At 19.6% G+C, this 20,671-nt stretch overlaps 5 protein-coding genes across 7 annotated transcripts; 4 read left to right on the plus strand and 1 right to left on the minus strand.

Moving 5' to 3' along the window:
- The first annotated feature begins 210 nt into the window (after nucleotides 1-210).
- Nucleotides 211-3,001, plus strand: LOC102655435 (odorant receptor 4-like). Its single transcript, XM_016918048.2, has 6 exons — nucleotides 211-903; nucleotides 1,117-1,559; nucleotides 1,655-1,754; nucleotides 1,823-1,933; nucleotides 2,671-2,826; nucleotides 2,933-3,001. The coding sequence occupies exons 1-6, from the start codon at nucleotides 535-537 to the stop codon at nucleotides 2,984-2,986; spliced, it is 1,233 nt and encodes a 410-aa protein (XP_016773537.1). The 5' UTR covers nucleotides 211-534; the 3' UTR covers nucleotides 2,987-3,001.
- A 341-nt stretch (nucleotides 3,002-3,342) lies between these two features.
- On the plus strand, nucleotides 3,343-11,167 carry SPG11 (spatacsin). Of its 2 annotated transcripts, XM_006565834.3 has the most exons (23): nucleotides 3,343-3,422; nucleotides 3,721-4,042; nucleotides 4,138-4,304; nucleotides 4,405-4,761; nucleotides 4,833-5,624; nucleotides 5,721-5,893; nucleotides 5,981-6,255; nucleotides 6,534-6,704; nucleotides 6,775-6,993; nucleotides 7,063-7,254; nucleotides 7,321-7,440; nucleotides 7,506-7,680; nucleotides 7,755-7,978; nucleotides 8,129-8,289; nucleotides 8,357-8,675; nucleotides 8,750-8,918; nucleotides 8,993-9,337; nucleotides 9,404-9,559; nucleotides 9,634-9,782; nucleotides 9,858-9,965; nucleotides 10,042-10,335; nucleotides 10,412-10,731; nucleotides 10,808-11,167. In XM_006565834.3, exons 2-23 carry the CDS (start codon nucleotides 3,761-3,763, stop codon nucleotides 11,007-11,009), a joined length of 5,370 nt encoding a protein of 1,789 aa, XP_006565897.2. In that variant the 5' UTR covers nucleotides 3,343-3,422; nucleotides 3,721-3,760; the 3' UTR covers nucleotides 11,010-11,167.
- Nucleotides 11,168-11,844: 677 nt separating this feature from the next.
- LOC113218586 lies at nucleotides 11,845-12,590 on the plus strand. The gene is made up of 2 exons (XM_026438959.1): nucleotides 11,845-12,251; nucleotides 12,390-12,590. The coding sequence occupies exons 1-2, from the start codon at nucleotides 12,041-12,043 to the stop codon at nucleotides 12,548-12,550; spliced, it is 372 nt and encodes a 123-aa protein (XP_026294744.1). The 5' UTR covers nucleotides 11,845-12,040; the 3' UTR covers nucleotides 12,551-12,590.
- A 435-nt stretch (nucleotides 12,591-13,025) lies between these two features.
- LOC726583 (DNA polymerase eta) lies at nucleotides 13,026-16,220 on the minus strand. Its single transcript, XM_006565874.3, has 7 exons — nucleotides 15,807-16,220; nucleotides 15,594-15,728; nucleotides 15,318-15,523; nucleotides 15,067-15,233; nucleotides 14,693-14,916; nucleotides 14,424-14,547; nucleotides 13,026-14,327 (listed from the first exon to the last, which is right to left on the minus strand). The coding sequence occupies exons 1-7, from the start codon at nucleotides 15,944-15,946 to the stop codon at nucleotides 13,146-13,148; spliced, it is 2,178 nt and encodes a 725-aa protein (XP_006565937.2). The 5' UTR covers nucleotides 15,947-16,220; the 3' UTR covers nucleotides 13,026-13,145.
- Nucleotides 16,221-17,492: 1,272 nt separating this feature from the next.
- Nucleotides 17,493-19,542, plus strand: LOC100576571. Of its 2 annotated transcripts, XM_026439071.1 has the most exons (5): nucleotides 17,495-17,737; nucleotides 17,945-18,017; nucleotides 18,172-18,265; nucleotides 18,364-18,537; nucleotides 18,597-19,542. In XM_026439071.1, exons 1-5 carry the CDS (start codon nucleotides 17,696-17,698, stop codon nucleotides 18,895-18,897), a joined length of 684 nt encoding a protein of 227 aa, XP_026294856.1. In that variant the 5' UTR covers nucleotides 17,495-17,695; the 3' UTR covers nucleotides 18,898-19,542. The 2 variants fall into 2 exon arrangements, with proteins under 2 accessions (XP_026294858.1, XP_026294856.1); XM_026439073.1 differs by lacking the exon at nucleotides 17,945-18,017 and having other exon boundaries at nucleotides 17,493-17,737; nucleotides 18,113-18,265.
- Nucleotides 19,543-20,671: the final 1,129 nt, after the last annotated feature.

Genomic DNA, 20,671 nt, shown 5'->3' on the forward strand with positions numbered 1-20,671 from the left:
ACTATATATAAAACAAATAAACAAATAGCTTATTTGTTTATTAAAAGTAAAAAAATTCAAAAATATATTTTCAATATTTAAAGATTTAAATAATTATATAAAATGAATACAATTTTTTTTAATAAAAAATTACAAAAAAATAATCATGAATTTTTACAATATAAATATTTTTTATTAAAAAAAAGAAAAATACAAATATATATGGATTGATCATTACTAAATCTTATGTTTATGTAAATATTATTATTTTTTACGAAGACATACATTATATAAAAAATACAATATACTTTTTTGTTCTTAATTGTTGTGCACTGAGACTTCAACCGTTTCTATCTATATCGAGATATAAATTTAGATTTTCTATAGCATTGGAGAGTTTCAACTATCATTTCAAATATTCGCTTTTCTCTTGAGTAATAATTGATTATGCAAATAGTGAGAAAGATCCACACACGCAATATTGTCGAGCTTGCGCTAGACGATCTTATAATCAATGAGCTGTTGTAAACAGTTGTTTTCGAACTGTCTACGAACATGCATCTCACTACATTAAATAAGAATAATTGCAAAGTGCGCAATCTAAAATACAAGGAAGATATCGCTTATATAACCAAACATAATAAATGGATTTTGAAATCCATCGGCATTTGGCCATCAGTTCTTAAGAGTGTCTCAAGATTTTTACCAAAAATCATGTTTGGATTCAATAACTTTGTCCTACTTTTTTCCGTTATACCATGTATTTTATACATCGTATACGAAGAAAAAAATATTATGATAAAATTTAAATTAGTCGGTTTACTGAGTTTTTCTTTGATTGCATTAATAAAATACTGGACACTCACATATCGTAAACCAAGAATCAAAGATTGCATTGAACAAATATGGATTGATTGGGAACAGGTCAGTAAATTAATTTAAAAAATTGAATAAAAATAAAAAGTTAAAAAACAACTTTCATGTTAGTAAATTAATAATTATATAATTTCTAAATTTTCCAACAGTTGGTTAAAAAGCATGGTCATGAATATATTCGTATTATTTAATTATAATCTTTGTTATTTTATTAAAACGTTTAGTGTTTCGTTAAGGGAACATCCTTATGGGATGTGGCAGGTAGAATTGCATGAGGATCGCAAAGTGATGTTGAAATATGGGCAAATAGGTCGAAATTTGACAATAATCTGTGCCGTTTTTATATACACTGGTGGCAGTATCTTTCACACGATCTTACAATATAAGATCGGTACCTTTATTGATGAACATAATCGCACGATCAAACCGGTAGTCTATCCTACGTACAACGCCCTATTCGACGTTCAAAAAAGCCCCATTTACGAATTAGTATATCTTCTTCATTCCATTTGTGGATACATAATGTATTCAGTAACTGCTGGTTCTTGTGGATTAACTGCACTTTTCGCAACACATGCTTGTGGACAAATTGATATCGTTATAGCTCGATTAAATGATCTTATACATGGCAAATATACTAAAAATACGTTTAATTTGAACACACGGTTGGTAAAAATTGTTAAACATCATTTGCGAATATTAAGGTATAATAATAAATTTATTAATATTTATTGATATGAAAAAATTTTTATCAATCATTAAAAATAGTTATACATACATATGTAATGGTTAATTATAGATTTTCAGAATCTATAGAAATGGCATTGCAAGAATTATGTTTTCTCGAATGTATTGGTTCCACTTTTTTGATATGTTTACTTGAATATTATTGTATAACGGTGCGTTTCGTTTCATTTTTCATATGAATTTCTTAATGCTAAACTAAGGATTTATTTATTTATGACAGGATTGGGAATTAAGTAATACTATTAGTCTTACAACGTACACAATGTTATTAATATCTTTAACATTTAACATTTTCATATTATGCTATATTGGTGAACGCCTAATGGAAAAGGTATATTTAATAAATATATTTAAAAAATACAATATATAAATTAGAAAATAAATGATGATAATGTTATCTTTATCGAAATATAATCGGCAATTTAAAATTCATATATAGATAAGATTATAGATAATGATTATTATTTTATTTTTATAGAAAAAATTAAATATGAAAATTTTCCTCAATTTTTAATTATCAAATATATTTAAAAGATAAAGTCTCAAATGCAATTTTTTAATTTTTTATTTACTTTTTATTTTAAATTGAAGAACTTTTTAAACTTTTATTAATTTTTTAAATTTTTTCTTGTTATGTACAAATAGAAGTATTAAAAATATCATAATATATCATAATATAAATCAAATATAATGAAAATTTTTACAAAAATAAAAAAAAAGTCTATTTGATATATATATATATATTTTTTTTTATATTTATATTTTATATATGTATTTTTCTAATATGTTTATCTTTTTCTTCATCTGTTTCTGATGTTCATCTTTTTTTTATTAATTACGTTTTCTGCTATTTAACAATTATATTGTAATAATTATAACTTATGTTATATTACTATATTAAAAGGAAAAAAAATAAAAAAATAGAAGAAATAAAATCACTTGATATAAAGCATTATAACATTTTTATATTTTTATAAAATTTTTTTCAATAATTTTTGTTAGTAATCTCTATAAATATATAAATTAATAATGCATTACATTATATATTATTTGATTTTTATGTATCAGAGTAGTAGTATTGGTTTATCCTGTTTTATGATCGATTGGTTCCAATTACCGACAAAAACAATTCATGATCTTATTTTAATTATTGCTATGTCAAATAATCCAATTAAAATTAGTGCTGGAAGTATAGTGGATTTATCTTTATATACTTTTGGAGGTGTAAGTTACTAATATTTAATTCTTAATTTTAAATTGTCAAATTTTTCAATTCAAAATTACAGATTTGAAAACTCATCTGTTACTTATAATCTTTTTTATTTTGTAGGTTCTCAAAACATCACTAGTGTATTTAAGTTTTCTTCGTACTACTATTATGTAATACATATTTTATAATTTTTATATTATTTTTATAGTATTTATAGAAGAAAAAATAAATAAATAAGATATATAATATATAATGATATAAGTTGTTCATTATTACTTTCTTAATAAGATTTGCTGACTATTGAATTATCATAAATATTATTTTATTATAAATATCATCTACTTATTATTTTAGAATATAAATTATATATATAATTAAATTACTATTTATAAATTATACATATAATTTATTATAAGTTTTATGTTCTCTACAATCAGCACCATCAAGTGTCAAAAAATGTAACTATTTCACTATCCTCCATGATGATAATTGAAATTTTCTCTAATATCGTATTTGACAATTATAAGAATAAGATATAAAACAAACTTTATTATACAATAGTCATGCATTTTTACAACATAATGTATATATTTTACATATAAAAAAACAGGTATAAAATTAAAATATATTAATATCATTTATCATTTATTGTATATTTATTTTTTTTATTTTATATTTAATTTTGTAGCACATTATTTTTTATTCCATAAAATAACATTAAGATATTTTATTTTTTTTATTATTAAGATATTTTAAATTTATCATGTATTTCGCACATTTAAATAATGCAAAAAATTTTTTAAAAATTTTGATATATTTTCAAATATCTACTTTAGAGATTTTTAATTAAATATGATATATAAATTTTCAAAAACGTTATATAAATTTATTAAAGACTTTTGTTTCAGCATAATATTATAACATGCTATAAAAATATATATTAACAAAATGACAGAGAAAACTACAGTGGGTGGTATTCCAGTTGAATGTTTAACTGGAGAACCTGCAGCTATTTGGTCTGGTTGGCGTATATTAGGAGATAAAGAACTTGTCAGAGAAGCATCTGCAAAAGGCACTCATATTAATCTTGCTTATAAATGTTTAGCTTATAGAAAAAGATGTTCTATTGAAAATGCTCAATGTTATTTCAACAAAGAAGTAGAAATTTGGATTATAGAACTTCTAAAAAGACATCAAATTTATAAAGCTTCTCATATTTTAAATAATATGGTATATAAAATTTAAATTACAAATATGAATTTATTAAAAGAAATATTTTTTTAATAAATATAATAAATATATTTTATAATATATTTTTTTCATAGAATAAAGATCCAATAAGATATATATTTGAAGTTTGTGTAAATTGTAAAGATTCTATGTTAAGAAATTATTTATCAGAACACTTAATAAGTATTGCATGTTTTGAAAATGAATATATAAATTCATGGAATATAATAAAAAATATTATTAAATTTGAACAAAAATATATGTAAGTTTTTATAAATTTATTAGATTTTTATTAAATTTAATAAAATCTAAAAAATAAAAAATATAATTTATTTAATTTATTTATTATAATTTATTTATAGGATTAAAGATGGTTTAAGCACTTCTTTATGTATAGAAGATATTATAAAACTACCAGAAATTATAAGGAAATCATTATGTACAGAATTATATTTTTCCTTAAACGAACAATCTCTTTCAAAAAATATAACTAACGATATATTATGGGATTATTTATTATCAAATAATAAAATTGTTCCTATAAAGTTTTGGATTGATACTTATTATGGTAGTAATGCAATAGAAGAATCAAATATGGTTAACGAAGAATATAAGTTACTGTTTAATAGTTTAGATATAGTTCCAAACATGATTGAAGCTATTGATTCTTCAAGTGCTAGTACTTTTATAAAAAATTTAACTAAAAATCATTTATGTAGGTAAGTCTACATAAAATATGTTTATTAAAATTTAAATTTAAATATTTATTTAATTATATGAACATAAATAGGTATGGTATATTTGTTAAAAAAGAACAACAAGATATAAAATTATTATTGGCACGTATTTTTGGAAATGCAATATCAATATCAGAATTCAACACAATATTATCATACAAATCTTGTAATATTAATAGAAATGAATTTATGAACAGAATTGATAAAGAATTATGTCTGGCACGTTGCTTGAATCAAATAAATATTCAAGAAGATAAAATTGCTGAATTATATGATGCATTAACAAAAATGTGTGAAAATCAAGATCATAATATGTTAATAGAAGGAATTTTTAAAACAATTTATTATCTTTCTGATGATACCATTGAATATTTGAAAGAAAATTATTTAATAGTTTTAGTATTAATATTTTCATATTTGTCTAAAGAGAATGCAATGTATAATCAAAATAAAAGTAGAACTATGAAACAAGATATACTAAGAGATATATTTATAAATAAAAATGGTTTACAACTATGTGATTATAATATTTCAAATGAAATTCTTCAAAATACATTAGAACAAATATCAATTCTTAAGTTTATTATAGAAAAAAAACAAAAGAAAGAAGTGACAATATATGAATTATTGGATGGTTACAAAAATTTAAATATAAAACGTTTATATAAATGGCGTTTTAATAATGAACCCATGCCTTATTTTTCTAATGAAACTCTTGTTAAAAAGTATGGATATACAGAAGCATTAACATATGAATATTACTTGAAAGAAGCCCGTCCTAATATGGCTATATTTAGTTTAAAACATTCCCAAGGAAAACTAATTGGGAATATTTCTTGTAGAAGGTAAAATTAATAATTAATAATTATTTTTTATAAAAAATAAAATTATATTCATATAATTATTACATTATTTGTAATTATTTGTAATTATTTGTAAAGGAAACATAAAGCAGCTCTATATGCACATATTTTTGCTTTACGAAATTTAAATAAACCAGAAATATTGCATACTTGTATTTCTTTCATTGAAATGTTAAATATTGATTCAGAAAATTTAAGACTTCATATAACTGTGGCAAATTACATTAATAAGGAAATCAATATTTCTATTGGTAATTATTTCTATTATTTATTGAATATTTAATAAATTTAAATTTGATATTCATAAGTTTTAATATATTATATCATTTAATTCACAGGAAATTTACTAGAAAATATAATTTATGGAAGTGAAGATGATTTAAAAACTGTAATGACTTACCTTGAAAATAGTTTTCAAAAAAATTTTAGTGAAAATTTAATTGATGATAGTCAGCAATTTATAAATATATTGAAGATATGGGATATTATTGTACGATTTGCAAGGATGCACAATTTTTCTTTACCAATTAGCTTATTAAAATTTTTAGCAAATCACAACTTCTGGTTTGAATTTGTGTTAGTTTGTCAAATATTTAATTATTCTTTGAATCAGGTAATAATTTAAATTCTAAATAATTTAAAGACAAAATATTTAAATATGATGAATAAATATTGTGAAATAAATTATATAAATAAATTATTGAGTAAAAGATAATTCTATAAGCAAAAATAAATTTTTTCATTTGTTTTTTATTTAAACTTCATTTTTAAAAAATCAAATTATCAACAATTACATTAAATGTTTTTTTTTAACTTTTGCTTGTAGAATTTTTTATATTTTTTATATTTTTATTTAAAATTTAAAAAAAATTATTTTTTTTTTATCTTTAGGTATTGGAAAATACAAAATATTTTGAAGATACAATTCTTAGAGAACATTTATTAACTTGTTTGTGCAATGTTCAACTTATGAAATCTCAATTAGCTGTTTGTAATGAACAGAAAATAAAATCACGAGATGTTAGGCAATCATTATATTATAAAATTGGTGTTAAACAAAATGTAAGTAATAAATAATAAATATTTTTATAATAAATTTTATTAAATATTAAACTATTTTATTATTTAATAGGAATCAATTTATGATTCTCCAGTAACAGATTCAGCAAGTATTTCTGAATCTCATGATATGCATGAATATGCTATGAATAACAATATTTGTTCTTCAGATGATGATGTATGGTTGATTATTCTAAAATGTCATCAAAGCCCAGATCCACCTGGTGCTTTAATAAATTCATCTCGATTAACTTTAAGACCTTTTCTTGCAGTTTTAGCAACCTGTTATGAGGTACATTTTCAATAATTTTAATATTTTTATTAAATTTTATATTTTATATTTTAATATTATATTTTTTAGCCATCTTCAATAACAGCATATTGTTATTCTTGGATGGTAATATCTACTACAGATAAAGAAATTCTTTCTAATTATAATGAATGTTTAGAACAACAAATATGGACAGCCAATCAAGTTTCTAATTTATTAGAACAAATGGTAAAAAATGGATATATCAATATTCTTAATAAAGCTTACAAAATTTTTATGCCTGTAAGTGAATTTTTACTTGTATATAAATATATTATATATTATTTTAATAATATAAATTAATTATAGGAAAATCTCTTTAATTTATTTTTTGAATTTCTTGAACAATGTGCAATTTATGGTAATTTCAAAGATTATCAACAAAATTTATTGGATTTTAAAACACAGTGTGTAGATCTCAAATGTAATGTATGTATTAAATGCTATTTTTGTATTTTTATTTTATTTATTTTTAATATTTTAATTATTTTTAGGATGCAATGGATTGGAATTGTTCAGATATTACATACTTGAATAATTTATATTGGATTGCTACTGTTACAATTAAATGTGTTATTGCAACACTCGCTTATAGATTAAAAAGTTCACATTTGCAAATAAAATTCCTTGAAATTTTAATAAAATGTAATTTTCATAAAAATTTCCCAGGTACTGTAATGAATTATTTGATTATTTTTTATTAACATTAATTAATTAAAAAATAATTTTCTTATACATTACAGTTTTCGTTCCAAACTTTCAGTCTTTTCTACAAATTATAAAAATTCTTCAAAAAACTAATGTCACATTAAATTTTGCGGCGTTCACAGTATCAGATAATATTTACAATTTTGATACAGAAATTCATAGATGTATTGATGATTTAATAAGAATCGAAAATTATACTAGTGCTTTAGAATTATCAAATGTTATGGGATTCAGTTCATCTGAAATAATTTTAGCTCAGGTACTATCTTTTATATATATTTATATATTACATATATTATTATATATTATATATTATATTTATTATATAATAATAATATATATAATATTATATATAATATTTTTATAATTTTTGTTTTTATTTTATATTCTATTATATTAATATTTATAGTATCGAAGTAAATTTAAATATTATATTCATAAAAATGAAAAAATTGAAGATAATTTTTGGTATGAATGCGCACAAAATTTTAAAAAATATAATATTCCATATAAAGAAGTAGTAGAATTTTTTGTTGAGCATGCTGAAAAAGTTTCTTCTCATAAAGAAAGGTATGTATTTTATTAACTAAAAAAAATCATAAATTTGATTTTTACAAAAAAATACATCTTTGAACAGATATGAAATATTAAAGTTAGCTTTTGAAACTTTAAAAAATATTGAAACAGAACAGCAAGATATTTATACACTGGAAATGGCAATGTGGAAATCATGTATATTAGCAGGTCCTGAAAATGTACAATTAGATAATGGACCTTATATTTTTAATAAACTAAAAACAGAATTATTATCAGGATTAAATAAATTGAAATTTAGCTATACATTAAATAATATACAGGAAAAGAATGCAGCTAAAATTTTAATTGATACATTAATTGATTTAGGTAAATTAGATACTGCATTGAGAATAACTACAATCTTTAATTATAAACATAAGGTAAATTTTAATAAATTTTAATTATTATAATTAATAAATATTAATAATGTCAATAATTTTAATTTTACTTTCAGGATTTACAAATTTTAATGTTATGTTTAAGTCTAGCAGAAGGAGAAATTTTACCAAATGATTTAACTATTGAACAACAAAATCTTTTAAAAGAAGTAAATAAGAATAAACAACAAAAATATAGTGTCTTAAAGAATCGTAGCTTACAAAGATTTTCTTCATCTTCTTCATGTATTTTTGATTTATATTTTCATTGTAATTAGTTGTTAACTAATGCATACTTACAATAAAAATTTTTATTACAGTAGTCGCCTCAATCAATATAAATGAAATGTCAAAAGATAAAACAAACATACAAATGGAGTGTTTATTAATTTTACAAAAATTACTTGATAATCTGGAACATGGCTTAGACATATGTCTTAGAATTGTCCTATGTTATAAATTAGCAATGCAATTAGAGAAAAGTTATCAGGTATTATTAGTATTAAACAATCCAATTCAATTTTTACAAGAAGTTACAGAAAGTAATATTAAAGATAAATCTGAAATTATTAATGATATAATTATTGCATATAAAATAGATAATGATACTGTTGCAACATTTTTGGCTGAAAATATTACGCTAAACATTACTTCTGCTATAAAAGGTACATAATGATAATAATTTTAAATATAAATTCATACATAACTATAAAAAGTTATTATTTCTCTAGCTGGATATGAAAATAATATTTGTTTATGGGAATATTCTTTAAATACGAATTTTCGTATTATTATGGAATTATGTAATGATGTTTCACTCCTCGGTTGGAAGCTTTTAAAAACGGCAAACAAGTTGCTTGGTCATTCTCATGGTGAAAAAACAAACGGTAATAAAATATAATTATTAATTATATTATCTATGTAACACAAATTTATTATTTAATCTTTTTCTGTTATTTAGCATTAACTCTTAAAACAATCGTGGAATTATTAATACGAGCTCACGATTGTTTTACAACTTCTTGCAATATGGAAGGAATTGCATCAGTATTATGTAAATGTCAAATTTTCGCAAATATTTTACAAAATCTTAAATATTGGACATTATTGGTATACCATTTTTTAAAAATATAAATAAACAAAATTTTATACAATATATTTATACAATATATTAAATAATTTTAGGTCAGACTTGTAACAGGTGTTGGTCGTTTTACAGAAATGAATTATATATTTCAAATTCTAAAGGAAAATGATCAATTTGAATTTTTACTTGGAAAAGGATTAAATAAGGTTTTTTTCATTGCTTATTTCTTCGAATACATATAAATACTTTATATATATATACATAATATATAAAATATATTAGGTAACTGGTCTAGAAACAGCACTTTTGGATTTTCTTAAACATCATTGTCCTGAAAATAAAGAGCTTTTTACTCTGGTAGCCTTACATTTTCGATTATATCATGAATTAGCACTTATGTGGGAAAATGAAGCAAAAGATTTAATCAAAACAATAATATCAAATGCTACAAAAGAATATAATAAATTACAAAGTAATGTTCAACATGAAATAAAATTTATTAAAACTGAATATATTCAAAAACAATTACAATTGATTATAACTAATTACACTCATGCAACAGAATATTATTTACAGGTAAAATATTTATTTTTTTTCTAAAATAATTTAAGTTTAAAAATTTATTTTACATCTAAATATATATGAATTTCAGGCTAATAAATTAAATCTTGCTAGTCAATGTTCTGACCAAGTACAATTAGTTGCTCTTCAACTTTCACTTTTTAATACAACATCTTACAATCAACAAGTAATTTGTATACTTAATTTAAAACCTGAAGATATCGATAAAGTATTATGTCATAATTTAAGCTTCTCTCAATGTTTTATTATTGTTCATGCTTATAATCATCATGTAGATTGGGCTAATTTGATTTATAATCATTGTATATTAAATGGAGAAACAAAATATTTAAAAGATTTTATAACTGTTAATAAGCTCACTCCAAGTCTTGTAGAAGATTGTGTACGCAGGCAAGTTAATTGTTATTTTAAAAAGTTTTGCAAACTTCTTACCATTTTAATTACCATTTATTAATCTTTATTATAGATATAGGTTAGAAAAGAGTATTACTCATACTATGACAAATAATATGAAAATATTAATTTCTGAATTATCAGATGTGGAATGTAAATATGTATTAGCAAGTCAATTAGGATTTAAAAATATTGTAGAAGCAATGCTTAATAATCCTATGATAGGTGCATATCTTAAAGATACTGTATGGAAAAAAGGATATAATGCTACTTAAATACTTATATTATAATACTCTAAATATGTATAAATAAATATTTTAATCTTTTTTAAACCCTATATTTCCTATAATCATTCATAAACATTCATGAATATTATATCCAAAATATATGTACATTATTATAAATTTTATATAAATAAATTTTTTGTAATTGATATTGTTTAAAATTTGTTTATTCCATTCATTCATATGCTTGTAGAATAAATGCATGCAAATGATATTGCAGTGGTGATTATAAGTGACATTCTTATAATTTATTATGATGTTATTTTGCAATTTAAAGGATTTATATTTTTCATAGAAATCTTGATATACAATCTTTTATATACAAATCTTTTATATACAAAATTAAATTGAATTTTAATCTGTGCAATTTTTAGTACATGGACTTATATATTTTTATTACAATTATATATATATATATATATATATATATATATATATATATATATTACATATCATATAATTTTCACATTATTTTAATATATATTATATATATTTGTATTTTTATTTTAAAAAATAATGAAATTAATCAGATATTGGAATCCTCTCTTAAGTTGTCTATATAAATTTTGTAGAGTAAATATAAAAAAAGTAGATAAAAATAGTAAAGAAAGAATAGAAATAAAAATTCAATATCATTTCTAAAATAAAGAAAACAAATAGTAAAAGAAAAATAAAGATAAAATAAAAATTGATCATTACTGCTTTTTTTACGCATGTATAATATCTAATTTATAACTAGGATAAAGTAAAATAAGAAAATCAGCATCATTGGATATTTTATTTTTTATATTAGTTTTGTAGAGATTTTTTTGAAAGTTGAGTTGGCGCTGACAATCAATTTTTATTCTATCTCTATTTTTTTGCTATTTATTTTCTTTATCTAAATTTTTGTTTTATCACGGCACTCTAAAAATAACGTTCATTTTTTAATCTATTCTTATCTATCTCATACTATTTGCTTTCCTTGTCCATTTTTATTGAACTTCATATTTCTTATGAAATAAAATGATTTAAAAATAATAATGAATGAAAATATATATTATAAAAAAACATGCCATTCTCAAAATGAAAAGGCAGCAATTTTAAAATTAGATATATATATAAAAAAATATGAAAAAAAGTTCGGAAAAATAACATCTCAAAAAGCTTTGCCACCAAAACAATTAAAATTATTAAATCTTATGCATAAATTAATAAAAACTATAGAAAAAGAAGAAATCGACAAACAACAAGGTACAATTTTATAATATTTCAAATATTATTAAAAGATATTTAAAATTAAGATATTAGATATTAGATATTAGATATTAGATAATTAATTTATTAGATATTTAATTTCATTTTTTTTTTTTTTTTCATTTTATTTCATAGCATTTCAATTACTAAAGATATCTAATGATGCAATAAGAACAACTATTTCTACATTTCAAGATTCAATGAAACGGTATAAAGAAAGCGTAAGAACTGAATTTGCAAAACTTGATTGTTTAAGTACAAATCGACTTTTAAATATTAATTATATACATATATAACTTATTAATATCAAATTAAATATTAAAATTATAAAAAAATATAGAATTATTATTAAATTTAAAATATTTTAAATTATTTCCAAAATATATATAATTATTATAATGTTAATTTATATACATTCACTTTAATATAAACATAATTAAATATAATTTATTATAAATCAATATAACTTTTATATCAGTATTATTTTCTACTTACAAAATAATTTATATCATAATTAATTCAATAAAAGAAAATATTTAAATTTTGAATTTTATATTACATGCAATATAATATATAAGAAACATAGGAAAATTTGTATAAAAAATAAAAATAAAAATGTTATTTTTTTATTATTTCATTACAATATATAATTTATAATATATCAATTCATATTACATACAAAAGAAATTATGGATTAAATCTTCACGATTTTAAAATATTTGCATTCGATCGACGTTTAATAAAATTTATATTTAAATTATTACTATTTTTTTTTCTTTTTATATTCATATCATTTAACAATGTTTTATATTCTATTGCAGATTTTCAGCTATGAAAATTGCAATGTTCTTGATATTTTAATAAAGATATCATTTGATAATATTTTAAACATTATTTAGAAGAAACTAGATTAGATGAATTTTTTTTTATTAAAAAATTAGAAATATCATTTTTTTTCTTCTTTTTTAAAGTATTTATCTTAAATTTATTTTTTGTTTTTGATGTTTTCACTAAAATACCTTTTGTATTATTTTTATTATCTTTTGTTTTCATATATAATTTTGCTTCTTTTTGTAAATCCAATGGTAACAATGCAAGTACAGTGGGATCAATATTATTTAAATCGGGAAATATTTCTTCTAATTTTGTAATATTTTGAGTATTATTTATTTCATTATTTTGATTTAATTTTATAATTGGTTTATTTTCAATTTCATTATTTGTATATTGTTTACAATTGTTCTCTTTTGCATTTAAATTCAATTTTTCATCAAACTTCTCATTTCTTATATTATTTACATTTATTTTTTCTAATTCAATATTTAAATTTATATTATTATTTAATTCAACATTACGTGTAAACATATCTTTTAAATCACTTTCTTTTGAATTAAAAATATTTACAAAAAATGATTCTTTAAAATCATTTTGATTCAAGGAATCATTCAAATTTATTTTTCTTTCATAAAATGCATTTATTTTATCTTGTTCATTTAATGAAGTAATTAAATTATTTAATTTTTTAGAAGTAGGAGAATAATCTGTTTTTGTATCAGAAATTTGTTTGTTTAATTGTATATTTTTAGGTTTCTTTTCAATATTTTTCAGTTTATTATTTGATAGATTATTTTTATTACTATTAGAATACAAACTAATTTTATCTACATTTAAATCATTTCTTATTGATTTAGTAATATTGACTACTGAATACATATTTTCTATCTTCATATTTTTTATTTGAACATTTTTCTCATGATGATATTCTGAATTATTTGATTTAAAAAAATTTCGAAAATTTTCACTACCTTTAACTGTTATAAATTTACTAGCTGATATACCTAAATATGCAATTGGACATTGTGTTGATTTAGACACAATATCCACACAACGAATTGTCATATTTTTTGGTTTATATGAATTTAAAGTATATGAACGTGATTGAGATACTGTAGTCTTGTTTTGATAATAATGATAACATATTGTAACTAATGTTGCGCGTCGCTCATTTTCCATAAGATCTCGTTCGAGACGTTCACAAATTTCTGCCGATAATTCACTAATCCAATGTTTTAACTGTAAAAAAAATTTCATATATTATATAAAAAAAATTATTCTATTCTAATTAAAATAGTTATATAAAAATTATTTGTGCACTTTTCAATTTACTACCATATTTAGTGAAATTATAGCTTGTTTTCCTGGAAATTTTTTACATGCTCCAATTGATTTTGATACCAATCGTACATTAACAGGTTCATTATCTATGCCTCTAGCAATATTATATAACCACAACCTAAATAAATAAATTATTATTTATTAATTATTTATTAATTAACATAATATCTTAAAATAAAATAATAAAATTAATAAAATAATAATAAAATTTTGTACAATTATTTTTTTATCAAAATTGTAATTAAAAAAAATTATAAATGCACCCTGTTTTCTCATCAAAACGTTTCTGCAAATATTGTAATGGATATTGCAATAAGTCACCCATAACATTACAATTTAAAGATTCAGTAACAATATGTCCAAATTTGCCACCAAGATTTCTAACTTTTTTTATTGGTAATGTTGAATATAATGTTAATACTGCAGCTGCAGGTAATATTGTTTGTCGATTTGGTTTATGTAATCCACATGCCAATTTAGCTAATATCTAAAAATATAAAATATTAATTTTAAAATATTTTTTCTAATTAAGTACAATATTGACATTCATATTTTTCACTTAACATCTTATAACATATAAAATAATTATCTTATAATATATAAAATATTATAATATATAAAATAATTTTTTTTTTACCTTATTTTGTGCAATACCTGCAGAACATTTGAAACCTATTTTATCAAATATATCAGCTCTTATTTTTTCAACTATTAATCCTGCTATTGCAAATTTTTGTGCTTCTATATCTTCAAATTCTTCAAAAATATTTTTTATCCAAATTTTTGTGCCCTTGCTTCTTTCTTCTAAAAATCCATATTATATATTATCAATATATATATTTATTTATTTATTTATTTGTAATCATAAAATATATATTTTTTTCTTACCTTCATCATTTTTTCCAATTTCTGAATATCCTACTACAAATGTATTTGAAAGTTGTGTTGCTAAATTTGAAAAATTTAAATTTGTGGACATTCTTTTATGAACCATATCAGTAATATCTAAATATGCTTCATCCACACTAGCTCGCTCTATAATATTACAGTGTTCTTTTATAACATTAATAACTTCACAGCCAGCACTTCTATATCTGTATGGATATATAAAATTTTAAAAATTTTTATATTCTATAAAAACTTTAAATTTATAATTTTATATACCTTGATATATCAGCTTTTCCACGAAGGCATGGTACACTAACTAATATAAGATCTGGACATTTTTCTTTAGCCTCTTTTCCTCTCATGTGCCTTGTAACACCATATTCTCTTGCTTCATAATTAACAGCAATTATACTATTTTAAAAATATTATCAATTATTATTATCTAAAATTCAATTATTTAATCATAATTTATATCAAACATTATTTTACCCTCCTAATTGCCATTGATTATATTGCACAACAGCAAGGGGTTTTCCAGCATATTGTGGTTGAAGTTTTGTTTCAACTTGACAAAAGAAACAATCCATATCTATTAAAACGACAATTCTGTCATTATTTAGATTTGTCATTATAAAATCCAACTTATTAGTTGAAATCAATTTCAGATTAAAAATATATTTTTACAGTTATAGATTAAGAATATAACTATCTTTACAATATTATTTATCTAATATTTGTCAATATACAAGTAAAAATTATTACATAAATTTGCACAGAATTGTTTTGATATAATAAAATAATATAATAGTATAAAAATTTATATTATATAATATAGTTAAAAACAAATTAATAAAAAAAATTAATTTTAACGACAATTTGATAAAATTTTAAATTTAATTTATAAAAAAATAATCGTTCCTAAAATTATATTATTCTGTAAAGATAACTATAAGAATTATTAATTTACTTTAAGTTGTGAAAGTAAATTTGGCAACAATGTTTGAATTTTCATTTGAATAAAATCAAGTTACTAGAAATTACTAATTTTTTATTCCCGCGCTTTTTCGCGATTTTATGAAATATTTATATTAATATATATCATAAATTATGTAAATAAAAATGCAATAAAACGATTATAATTTAGTAATATAATACAAATATTTTCTACATTTAATAATTGATTTAATTTTGTATAAATTAATTTAATTTTTTATATATAACATAAATAATTTATTTAAAAAATAGTTATAATAATAATAATAATAATATTATAGTAGTAATATTAGTAATAGTAATAATAATAGTAGTAATAATAATATACTAGTAGTAATTATACATTATAACTCATAATACAGTACATAATACAGTATTATACATATAACTTTTTTATTTTCAGATTTTATAAATTTTAAAGTTTTAATTATACTATCTTTTGATTTTTATATTTGCAAGTATTTTATTAATAATAACTTTTCTTATAAATTTTTTTTGATATTCATTTTTATTTAATTTATTCATCTAATAGAAATCTATTAGAAATTTTGTTTCTTTTTCAATTATAAATACTAGTTTGATTTTATGTTTGATTATTCAATTTTAAAAATTATACTTAAAAAAAATTCAAATTTACTTTATATTAATATTTGTTTAATCAATATAAAAACTTTAAATGTAAATACTACTATAATTTTTTCAAAAAATTTATATACTTCTTTTATTATTTGAAAAATTGTATATTTTTATTTATTGCAATTATAATAATTATAATATTTATACTTGAACATATATTATATATATACGATTATGTATATTTATAATTAATTTTTTTACATTTTTTTTTATTTTTTATAATATTATTATTTTTTATTTATTCATAATATTAAAAACAAGACTTTTAATACTAGAAAAAGCGATGTTGTCAAGTTTAACATCATGATTTGAACTTAAAACAACTTACAGAAATAATTATCTTCTATTATTGGATCTTTAATAGTTTTATTTTATTATAATCAATAAATATATATTATTTTAAAAAATATATAATCATTATTATAATGAATAAAAAAAGGAATATATAGTATTTCATTAATATTCATTTATTACAATTGCAAATTATATATCATTTTAAAATATTTTTAGAACATATAATAGTATTTAATATTTGTTGTCCTGTATGTGTCAAGTGTTATATTTACGAACATAAAATATTTTATGGTTTATTGAAAATACAGATTACACAGATACCTGTCAAGTTTCGGAACACCTCGATTGTTGCTAATACAATATAAACGTTTTTTTTCTAAAGTTTTATTCTTTATTTTATTTAAACATAATTTACAAATCGAATAATAGTGTGAGAAACTAATAGTTTTGTGATAATGCCAAGTAAAAAGAAAAAATATAATGCACGTTTTCCAGCAGTGAGTATTGAATTACTCTACACAGTTTGGAAAAATTTTTCACGACGATATTGACATTTTATATAAATTACATGTTTATAATTTTAATAAAAACAATTGTAATTTATTTGTAACCATATTTAAATTATGAAGAAATACAAAATAAAAAGAGTTATATATAATAATTTTTAATATATATGCCTAACCTATCTTTACAAATGCACTTAGGGTAGAATAAAAAAAATTATGCAGACTGATGAAGAAGTTGGAAAAGTTGCACAAGCAGTGCCAATTATAATTTATATCCTTTTTAAATTAACAATAAAAATAATTTTAATTAATGTATCTATATAATATATAATATATAATCTAATATCTTTGTTGTTTATGTTATAGATCTTTAAGCGATTATAATATCTTTATTTTGAAAATAAATTTCTTAACTATTTATATACCTAGAACATTAGAATTATTTGTACATTCATTACTTACAAAAACCATGGAAATCACAAGTGCCAAAAATGCCAAAACTTTAAGTCCATCTCATATGTAAGTGAGATTTTTTAAAATTAATTAATTTAATTATTTGATATTATATATTTGATATTAATTTATTCATTGATCATTTAAATTAAATTTATTTATAGGAAACAATGTATTTTATCAGAAAGTCGCTTTGATTTTTTAAAGGATTTAGTAAAATCTTTACCAGATGTATCAGGACCTGATGAAGAAGTGCCTACACCACCATTAACACCAGCTCCAATAAATACAAATACAAATATATCAAATACATCTACAATACAACATTCAGATATAGGGTAAATATTAAATAACTTATTTGATGTTTGTAAATCTTAAATAAATTATATTTTTATAGAGTTCAGAAGCAGCAAATGGGATTAACTACTGAAATAAATATAGAACATAAAAATTCAAAAGATAATGAAGGAATAGGAATATATAATTCAGGTGCTGAAATGGTTAAAAACACAACTATCTCTCAAGTTCCAAAATTTCAAATATCTGTGCCTGCATCATTTCAAATTAGTCAACCTAATTTTTATACAGAAGTTAATCCTATGAATTTAAGTACAAATACATCAGCTGTAAATACAAATAATCAACCAACATCAAATTTTGCTCACACTGCTACTCTGGATGAAGATTATGATACATAGTTATTTTTCAAATATTAGAAATATAAATTTAAATTTGAAATAATAATTGAAATGTTTGCTCGAATAATATTACAAAGTTTTGTTTAAAAAGTTCATTTGATATGCTAGAAATAATTTTCATTATTTAAACAATTTTGTTACTTATATACTCTGACAATTATAAATTTTTATATTTTTATATATTTGTTCTATTAAATTATAAATCTTGTTCACATTAGTTAAAACTACATATTTGGTATTTAAAAAATATGTTGTATAATCCTACTCAATTATCATGAAGCACTCATATTTTAAATACTTTATATTGATGTATACACATGTATAATAAGTGTGAATATTTGGACTTACACAATTATTGTGGATTCTAAAACATATGTGTATTAAAAATAACTTAGTTACAGTTTTTCTTTGTTTATATATTTATAAACATATATTGTACATTTATGTAGGTACAAATACATTTACTTATTAAGGATTTAGTTAGGCTTATATTTTATAATTGGCAAAAATTTTACATGTACCTTATATAGTTTATAATATACTTTAAATATTTAAATATTTATGATTTGCAAAATTATGTATACAATAATAAGCTTTATAACTAAGATTTTTTACTTGTATAAATATAAATTTTTATAAGAAAAATTAGTATGATAAATTTTATATGTTAATAATATTTAATATAATTCATTTTAGAAATTGATATTGATAAATATTTCACAATATATTCATGTATTTGCATACATGTTCAAACACACATACATTGTAATATTAAATGTCAAACATAAATAATTAAAATTGCTAAATTTTTCACAGTTCAATGTACATAATAATTAAATAAGAAAAAATTATTAAATTCTATAAAAACATAAATTGTGATATTACTTCATTTGCATGAAAAAGTTAAATTTAAATTCATTAAATTCACGAGATTATTAGATCATAGATTCATTAAACAAATATATTAATTTATGAAAATTTCTTTTATAAAAAATACATATAAAAAAGATATAATAATTTTAATTAATTAATTAATTATAATAAATTTGAATTATAAATTTTAAATTTAAAAAATATTTTCTTAATATAATACAATAAAATAAAATAATTGTAAACATTATTTATATGAAATACAGAATCTAAATATATTGTTTTTATAATAACATATTTAATATATTTTATATTTATACTAAATTGTTTATAATAAATGGCATTCGTTTATTCATTTAAAAATAGAAAATATAAATTATGTAGAAAGCATGAAGAATTAATATCAAGAAGAATATACATATTATGTGTATTTTATATAATAATTTTTTATTTTATTATATTTTAGATATTCAATAATAAAATATAATTTATATTTTTATATCAAACTAGAAATACCAGAATAGCATTTATTATAAATTATTATGTTTATTCCTATTTCGTATTTATTCTATATTAAAAATAAAATTTTTATGCATTTTTACACAAAATAAAATATACTTAATTAGAAAAATATAAAATTTATGTTAAGATAAAATTTTTAATTATTTTTAAAAGAGAAAAAAATTTCTGAATATTATCAATTGTTATTCTAGATTATTGTAAATAAATAATTTAACTTTAAAATAAAAATAATTTAAAATAAATTTTTAATATTAATATTAAATAATTATTTTATTAAATTTCTTAAAAATAAAATTTTTTTCGTTCAAAAAAAAATATATATATGTAGTTATAATTATTTTAATTACATTTCTAAAAAAATAATATATTTATTGTATTTTTA

This window comes from Apis mellifera, linkage group LG2 (genome assembly GCF_003254395.2).
Source record: "Apis mellifera strain DH4 linkage group LG2, Amel_HAv3.1, whole genome shotgun sequence".
In the NCBI taxonomy this organism is placed as follows: Eukaryota; Metazoa; Arthropoda; class Insecta; order Hymenoptera; family Apidae; genus Apis; species Apis mellifera.

Excerpts from the sequence above, each read along its gene's own strand:
- LOC102655435 (XM_016918048.2), top strand. The coding sequence starts at position 535 with ATGCATCTCACTACATTAAATAAGAATAATTGCAAAGTGCGCAATCTA. Across the intron at positions 904-1,116 it reads TATGGATTGATTGGGAACAG|GTAGAATTGCATGAGGATCG; the intron begins GTCAGTAAATTA and ends GGGATGTGGCAG. Across the intron at positions 1,755-1,822 it reads TTGAATATTATTGTATAACG|GATTGGGAATTAAGTAATAC; the intron begins GTGCGTTTCGTT and ends TATTTATGACAG.
- SPG11 (XM_006565834.3), top strand. The coding sequence starts at position 3,761 with ATGACAGAGAAAACTACAGTGGGTGGTATTCCAGTTGAATGTTTAACT. Across the intron at positions 5,625-5,720 it reads GGGAATATTTCTTGTAGAAG|GAAACATAAAGCAGCTCTAT; the intron begins GTAAAATTAATA and ends TTATTTGTAAAG. Across the intron at positions 6,705-6,774 it reads AAATTGGTGTTAAACAAAAT|GAATCAATTTATGATTCTCC; the intron begins GTAAGTAATAAA and ends ATTATTTAATAG.
- LOC113218586 (XM_026438959.1), top strand. The coding sequence starts at position 12,041 with ATGAATGAAAATATATATTATAAAAAAACATGCCATTCTCAAAATGAA. Across the intron at positions 12,252-12,389 it reads AGAAATCGACAAACAACAAG|CATTTCAATTACTAAAGATA; the intron begins GTACAATTTTAT and ends TTTATTTCATAG.
- LOC726583 (XM_006565874.3), bottom strand. The coding sequence starts at position 15,946 with ATGACAAATCTAAATAATGACAGAATTGTCGTTTTAATAGATATGGAT. Across the intron at positions 15,729-15,806 it reads AATCAATGGCAATTAGGAGG|TATAATTGCTGTTAATTATG; the intron begins GTAAAATAATGT and ends TTTTTAAAATAG. Across the intron at positions 15,524-15,593 it reads GGAAAAGCTGATATATCAAG|ATATAGAAGTGCTGGCTGTG; the intron begins GTATATAAAATT and ends ATATCCATACAG.
- LOC100576571 (XM_026439071.1), top strand. The coding sequence starts at position 17,696 with ATGCCAAGTAAAAAGAAAAAATATAATGCACGTTTTCCAGCA. Across the intron at positions 17,738-17,944 it reads ATAATGCACGTTTTCCAGCA|GGTAGAATAAAAAAAATTAT; the intron begins GTGAGTATTGAA and ends AAATGCACTTAG. Across the intron at positions 18,018-18,171 it reads AGCAGTGCCAATTATAATTT|CTAGAACATTAGAATTATTT; the intron begins ATATCCTTTTTA and ends CTATTTATATAC.